The sequence below is a fragment of the Cupressus sempervirens genome, chromosome 9 (genome assembly GCF_028749045.1).
Source record: "Cupressus sempervirens isolate cs-2001-9-10 chromosome 9, ASM2874904v1, whole genome shotgun sequence".
In the NCBI taxonomy this organism is placed as follows: domain Eukaryota; kingdom Viridiplantae; phylum Streptophyta; class Pinopsida; order Cupressales; family Cupressaceae; genus Cupressus; species Cupressus sempervirens.
Genome location: NC_143126.1, coordinates 480489439 through 480497761, shown reverse-complemented (window position 1 = coordinate 480497761; position 8323 = coordinate 480489439). Strand labels below are relative to the sequence as shown.

At 38.3% G+C, this 8323-nt stretch overlaps 1 protein-coding gene across 1 annotated transcript; it reads right to left on the bottom strand.

Annotated features, from left to right (window-relative positions):
• Positions 1–4626: 4626 nt before the first annotated feature.
• Positions 4627–8046, bottom strand: LOC149539421 (pentatricopeptide repeat-containing protein At4g13650-like). The gene has a single exon (XM_089800660.1). The coding sequence runs from the start codon at positions 7872–7874 to the stop codon at positions 5478–5480; it is 2397 nt and encodes a 798-aa protein (XP_089656786.1). The 5' UTR covers positions 7875–8046; the 3' UTR covers positions 4627–5477.
• Between the last annotated feature and the right edge of the window lie 277 nt (positions 8047–8323).

Genomic DNA, 8323 nt, shown 5'->3' with positions numbered 1-8323 from the left:
AACCACCAAGACCTATGTGTATGCCTTGCATACTCAAAGAATTTTTCCATGAAAAAGTTCATGAACTCATGCATTGGAAACTTTTCATTCACTAAATCACATCTTTTACTCTCGTTTTCATCATTTAGAGCATATTCCACAGTCTTATATTTTCCAATATCTATTATTTCATTTCCATTTGCAGGTGTACTCTTCATATGTTGACAAATTGATAAACTTGCAAACCACCACAAATTATGCATATACCATTCAAGTATGACAACTTGTAAAAAAATTGATCATCCACTCTTTCACATAAAATGGTAGGTATGAATATCCTTGAAGATCTAGGCGGCTCATTTATGTTACAATCTTGTAAAACATTATGAGAATGTAGAAGCATATAGGTATGCCTATAAACATCAAAATAGTTAGAAAATTCAATATGGCCCTACAACAACATGTTGTGCATGTGTGATTTATATACACGTAAAAAGGTTTATCCATTTCAAAATATCTTTGAGTAATTTTAATTTGATGATACATACCTAAGAATTTTGAAAAGAATTGTGTTTGAATTGAATCCATTTTAATTTTTTTGCACGTGGATCATGGATTCAACTACCAATCCTCCTTCTTACAACATCTCTTTGATTAGGGAAAACATGTGTTTTATTCTTCCAAAAATATTCAATCAACATTTTCAAAGCTTCACTAATTGCTTTATCCTTTCATGGCAGTCTACTAAAAAATATCCATAGCTCATTTTTTGTTGGTTTTTGCACTCGTTTATGCCTTCCCTTAGATCTCATTAGAGAATTTCTACCTATTTTATGTTTTGGTTGTGTTTCTAACAATCAACATTTCTTCATTTTGGTGATTACTATTGTTGATTTAATAATGTATCTTGTGACATTACTATCTTTGGTACATGATGTAGAGGTTCTCATATGCAGTCATTATATACTTCACAATATATATTTTTCACTTGACTCATCCATTGTTCTTAGTCCAAGAGTCTTCATAATAGGCCTAAATTTCAAATTTCTCATCATTTCAACAAATAGTTGACATCTTCCTGTCACATTTAATTCTTCAAAAAATGATCTCCAAATACGATTAACATTTTTTTGACAAGTACGCTTTGGAAATTTGTTAGGCATTGGTTGCAAAACATTAGTATTAATATCAATTAAATCTTTTGGCTTTCTAAAACAAATTATAGTAGGTGTTCTAAACTCTTGAGTGGGTTCAACATTAGGAACATCAACAACATTATGGGAGAATTGTGTACCTAACCGAAGACGATGTGCCTTAACAGTGAGATGTGAAAGATGGATTGTCACCAACTTGATATGTTGATGGTGTGCCTTCAACATGACATGAGGGAGTGCATACAGTGTCAGACGTAGATCATGATGTACTTTCAACAAGCAATGACATCGTAACTCCAATATTGAAATGATGGTGTCCCTCCAACATTGGATGATATTATTCCTTCAACTTAAGCAATCATAGATGATGTATTCACATCTTCATAATCAATTGTCCACCCCAAAAAAAGCTACCTCTAAATTCTTTGAGCCACAAAAGTAGCCAATTTGTGCCCATATGCACTTTTGAGGCTTTCAGTACTCGAGGATTCTAGAAGACCACAAGTCCATTAGAAACACATGTAGCATTCACACAAACCCCATCTCATTTCCTCCACCCATGAATAGCCTACCAAATTCCTCGTCCTAATTTTGTCTCTTGCAACATCACAACATCTGGTTTTTCCTGATCAAGGCATCTTTTGATTAGGTGCCTTTTGTCAAAGGCATTGTAGCCTCTATTATTCCATGATAAGGTTTTCGTGGCTCCTTAGGAAGGGTAACACCCTTCCTAGATTGTAGCTCCATCTAGCCCTTGGTGTTACCTTTCATTTCAAGTTTGAGCTTGTTGGTTGTCACCCCCTTCTTTGCTTTTCACCTACCTAGAGCAATTTAGATTTAGTTTGTGTTTAATTGGCCATCCTCCTTTTACTAATGTCCTCTTCCTCTAAGCTAAACTTGCCAAACCAAACCCAACCTCCTTATCTTCAATAGTGGTTTGTCATTTTTTCCGAGTTGATAGCATAAACCATCTCATACCAATGAGTTTCAAAATCCTACACAACATTTTCTAATTGTTCCATGAATATTTGTATTGGTCCAACTTCCTCTTGATTTGTTGATAGTTCCATTACACCATTAAGTGGGGGCATGTTTCCTCCACCACATTAACTAGATGATTTGGCTTTTAGATGGAGAATAGAAAACGTCCATACAAATAGTATGCTCTACCATAGTGGAGGTTCCTTCCATCTGTTTGGTCTAGGTGTTCCCATAGTTGCCATTGGTGTTGCAATCTACTAATTCGGCCTCGACATGTGGCTAGTATTCTGAATCAAGTTGTCTTTTCTCTCCCTCACAATCTTCAATCTCTTCCTCACTATGTCCCCAACCAGTTGATGAGTATTCATCTGGGAGGAACCCTTTTTGCCATGGAGCGAAGGCATGTGAGCTTTACTTTCCAGAATGTGAACGACCTCTCGATTCTTTGGTGTGTTGATAAGTAGTACATATCTTCCATAGCAAGTCAAATTGTAATATTGCTATCAAGATTCAACTATGTAGTTTTTGAGTCAAACTCATCGACCCATGTTTTATGAGTAGTAGTTTACGCATACCCAATTCTCATGACAATGAATAGAACACTTCATCACTTATCGGATCTAGGTAATGCTCACAAAGGTGAAGCACAGGGACTTCCCAAGAGGTCACCCATCCTAGTACTACTCCAACTTGAGTGCACTTAACTACAAAGTTTTCTCCATGGTTAAAATCCACTATGCTTGCAACACAATTTGCAATTCCTTCACCAAGTGTCGTGCCTTATGAACCATTCCTTAGAAAGCCCCTTAAGCTCATCAATTGATAAGTCATGGGGGTTGTTGACCATGCTTCAAAGTGAGAGGTTGTATCCTTCATATTGGGTTCATCTACCACTTAATTATGATCCTCTTCACAACCTTTGTCTCTGATATCTACATCCCTTTCTTCCTGGTGTAAGGCCATATTGCCCCTTAGGTTCTCAGTTAGTGAAATGATCCTCATGACGAGAGCCTCTTGAACATCAAGTTTCCCTTTCTCCAATTTAGCACAATATCATTCAATTATATAGGCTTGGCACACCTTACATTTCTCCAGTATCTCCCCAACCTCTACACTTTGCTTATGTGTCCCCGAGCTAGTTTTCAGCTCAATAGTTTTTGGGAAGGGCTAAGAGGGGTTACAACATATGCACATTCTAGCATACATACTATAATCCTTCATCTCAATACTTTCCCCAACTTTCACAAACTTCCCCAATCTATTGCCAATGATCTTCATGGTTTCAATGTCCAAGTATTTGAAAGGAAATTTGTATAACCGGATCCAAATGAGCACCTCATCCACCTTGGTTGTCAAAGGGTTGAAGTGTTAAAAAGGTCGGAGTTGTCGTTGCACCAAAAGATCGACCTGTCAATGCCCAATACAACCAATAGTCTTATAGAACCACAAGAGGTGGTTAAGCCATGTCACGAACCTTGTGAGGGACATTGGCCCATGCCAACAATCCCCCTCCCAATGTCACTTGTCGTGGCCTGTAGGATTCAAACTTGTGACCAAGCTCTGATACCAATTGTTAGAAAGGCCAGAGTTGTTATTGCACCAAAAGATCGACCTATAAATGTTCGATACAACCAATAATCTTATAGAACCACAGGAGGCAATTAAGACATGCCATGAACCCTGCAAGGGACACTGGCCCATTGCCAACATGAAGTTCAATTCTCGTCTTTTGATAAACATCACTTGGCCTCCCATCATAAATGGTCAGTTCTCGAGAATTTACTTTTTGTTAATTTCAAAGTTGAACGACCACAATTATTTGCACCAACCCATGATTTTGCTCATTGTTGACCATTCTTTGACCCATTTCATGAACAAACCCTTTTCCCTTAGCTAATCCACAAAGTTATTCCATACATTATAGTCAATATTCTTGGAATTGGGAGAGCCACCATCTGTAACAAAGCATACCATAGAGATAGGTTCTCGTTGAACATTGTCCTCGAGGGTCAATTTGCGTGGTCCATCCTTGGATCGCCAAATTTTTGGTCCACCATTCCACCGAGCATGTTCACTTGGGGCAAACATATTCCTATACCCATTACCCATTCTAGTTTGATTCGATGTGCCTATACTCTTCCTATGTGTTAGTCTTAATAGGTTGATTCACATTCCTCCCATCTTGCCCATTCTCATAATAATCCTATGGGTTTTTGTGTGCAAGTTGCTTCCATGACAATAACTCAATTTAATTTGAAACATGTTAACGAAAAGGTTTCACTTGAACTACCTAACATTTGCTCTTATTATATTTATTGATTATACTAATAATGAAAAATTGTGCTAATACACATTTTATAATGTGAAATATAATATTTATTCATTTTAAGTTTCAATATATAAAAATACATTCAATAGATATAATATTAGAATATAACTACTTATAAACACATTCTATATGAATATTCATCACCTAGTGTGTTGGTTAAGTAGTGGTGTTATAAGACCAATGTAATTACAAGTGTATTTCCCGTCCAATTTACTTGTTATTAAATTACATATACAAATTCTACTCGCATCTCAAGCAACCTATTAACTTCATCATACAAGTGAATTGCATACCATACATATGGCTTTACCATCTACTCTGAGTTTTTAAAAAAATAAAAAATGATAAAGCTACTCTTGAGTTGGAAAACATATTAACTCTCCTATGAAAGCAAAGGAAGCAGTGGGTTGCTTATATCTTTTCTCTTACATCTGCTGTTGGCCAAGTGTTATCTACATTTGCTTTACCCATTCTGCACCTCTTCTTCCAGCTTTTCATCCCTTGCATACAGATTTCCTGAAAACAGTTGAACGTGATGACGCCTCCATGGTATTATAAACCATTCAGATAGATAAAGATCGATGCAATAGTGTAAAGAGCATCTGATTCTATGATGTCAACAGCATGGTCTAGATCTCCAAGAACTTGGAATTTTGTTTTCTTCAAAGAGCCAGAAATGAAACGCGGACCCTTCTCAAACACATTTGCTAGATCTTGCTTCACTCAGGATCTCAAAACATCTTCACAAGGGCATTATTTTTGTTTCAAATAATGGAATCTGTACACATCTCTCATAGCAATTTGCCGTGAAATATCTTGGATGTAAACTTGGTTGCATGTCCTAGTAAACGCATACTCGGAGGTTTTGATGACTTAATTGTTTTCCAAGAGGGCGTGCTTGAAAATCCAAATGCAATCACCAGCTTAGCCCAATGGTGGCAGAAGTATAATTCATTTTCCTATGCAGAGGAAAATGCCTTGGTGCCTTAAACTGCCAATACAGATTGCCCACACTTCCCATGGATCTCCAATGTCTATGGGTGTGCTATGTCTCCCACACAAAAAGCATGTACTAGTTTATCGATTTCAATCCAACTACATCCAGGCATCTTTTTAATTCCTTTATCTTTCATCAAATTTCTTACCATTTGAACCTCACCCCACTTGCCCACTTCTGCATAGATGTTTGACAGAAGAACATAAACCGTGGCATCTGCAGGGTTCTGCTCAAAAAGATGAGTTGCTGCAAATACTCCTAATCCAATATTTTTATGCGGTCTACATGCACCAAGCAAACACATCCACAAAACTGCCACAGGCTTTATTGGCATTTTGATGATATAGTTTAGAGTTTCCTTAAGATAGCCAGCACGACTAAGAAGGTCGATTATGCATACATAGTGATCAGTTGTAGGTACAATGCAATAAGAATCACATATGCTGTTGAAGTATTTGCAGCCCTCCTCCACTAGACCTGCATGGCTGCATGCTAATAAAACACAAGCGAGGCTTAAATGATCAGGATGTGTTCCAGAGTGCTTCATTAGTTCAAAGAGTTTCAAGGCATCCTTGCAAAAGCCATTTTGTGCATATCCTGCCATCATAGCATTCCATGAGATAACATTTCGTTGAGGCATTTTGTCAAACACGTCGCGTGCCTTGTGCATGCTTCCACATTTTGCATACATGTCTAGCAAGGCACTTGCAACAACAACATCCGACAAAAGCCCGCGTTCAGCTATGCTTTGGTGGATGTCAATACCATGTTGTAAAGCTCCCATTTTGGCACAGGCTGGGAGGATGCTCGAAAAGGTCGTGGAGTCCGGTTTTATACCTTCCGATTGCATTTGCTTGAAAGTTTGTAATGCCTTTTCAACAAGACCATTTTGGGCATATCCTGCAATCATTGCAGTCCATGAAACCACATCTCTTTGGGGTATTTTGCCAAACAGTTCATTTGCCTCGTGTAGGGTTCCACATTTTGCATACATGTCTACCAGGGCACTTGCAACTGCAACGTCTGACAAGCATCCACTTTCTATTATGCTTCGATGTATAATCATACCGTGCTTCAAAGCTCCCATTTTGGCACACGCCGGAAGGATGCTGGCAAAGGTTGTGGAGTTTGGCTTTATACCTGCCAATTGCATTTGCATAAATATTTCCAAAGCCTTCTCAACAAACCCATTTTGTACATAACCTGCAATCATTAATGTCCATGAAACTACATCTCTTTGAGCTGCTTTATCAAACAATTCACGTGCCTTTTGTATGCTTCCACATTTTATATACATATCTACCAAGGCACTTACAACTACCACATCTAGTAAAAGACCATTCTCGATAACGCTTCGATGGATATCCATTCCCCGTTCCAAAACTCCCACTTTAGCACAGGCCGCGAGGATGCTGGCAAAAGTTGAGGAAATTGGCTTCACACCTGCCGATTGCATTTGCTTAAAAGTTTCCATGACATTTTCCGCATATCCATTTTGTGCGTATCCGCCAATCATCGCACTCCATGAGACAGCATTTTTCTGAGGCATTTCTTTGAAAAGCTTTTCAGCCTCGTCAACAATACCATTTTGAGCATATCCGGCGATTATGGAATTCCACGAGACTACATTTTTTACAGGCATTATATCGAACAGCTTACGTGCCTTATTTATGCTTCCGCATTTGGCATACATGTCTACCAGGGCATTTGCAACTATGACATCAGACATATAAACCATTTCAATTATTCTTCGATGGATGTGGATACCCTGTTCTAAAGCTCCCATTTTGCCAAAAGCGGGGAGGACGCTGGCAAAGGTTGTCGAATCTGGTTCTACACCTGCTAGTAGCATTTGCCTAAAAGTTTCCAGGGCTTTCTCAGCAAATCCATTTTGTGCATATAATGCAATCATTGCGGTCCATGAAACCACATCCTTTTCAGGCATTTTGTCAAACAGTTCACGAGCCTTGTGCAAGCTTTCACATTTGGCACATACTGGTAGTACGCTAGCCAAGGTAAACCGATCTGGTGGAACGGCCATTCGTTTCATTTGGTAAAACATTGCCAATGCCTCATGGGGATAGCTATGTCGTCTGTAAGCGGCAATGATGATATTCCATGAGAAAACTTCTCGTTCCGTCATTTGGTCGAACACTTCTCGCGCAGCTAGTAGGCTTCCGCACCTGTCATACATGCGTATAAGGTTGTTCTGTAAAAGTATGTGTGTGGAAAACTTGAATCCCCTCTGCCTGATGTGGGAATGAACTTTCTGACCCTCTGAAAGGGCTTTCTTGGAAATGCAGATTTGCAATAGTTGAAAATATGTAGAAGAGTTTACAGGGGTGTTGTGTGTGGTGAACAGAATGTGTAGCGCCTCCTTTAACCAACCCCCTCTGCATAATGTTGCGAAATTGAGATTGGCAGGGAATGACATTGAAATTGTATTGCAATGGCGCTGGAAATGTGCATTGTTGTTCAATCTCTTATACCCAATGCCAATGAAATGGTGTTGCCGTCTTTTCTCTTCACTGCTGGATTTCTAACATTTATTCGTCTGAACGAAAAGACAAATACCAACAATAGCTCCGAGAGATTGTCCACACAATTCGCACGTACCTTGTTTTATATTTTTATAATGTTAGTAAAAAGAGTATTTGAACTGTTAAGAAACATTTCCTTGTTTGACTTATTTCAATTTAAAGTGTGTTTATTATTATTGGAAAATATAATATTATGTAGTTAACTTTTAATTCAAATATGTTATGCTTTGTTCTATAGGTTTGACTGGAGGACCAATATTCATCTAGATAGTTGCGAATAGATATTTGATCATTCCCCTCTTTTTCCAAATGTTGAAATCAAGGCCTTGATCAGTGAACTTTC

Bases quoted from the DNA above. Each gene is read 5' to 3' on its own strand.
- LOC149539421 (XM_089800660.1), bottom strand. From the start codon at position 7,874: ATGTCATTCCCTGCCAATCTCAATTTCGCAACATTATGCAGAGGGGGT.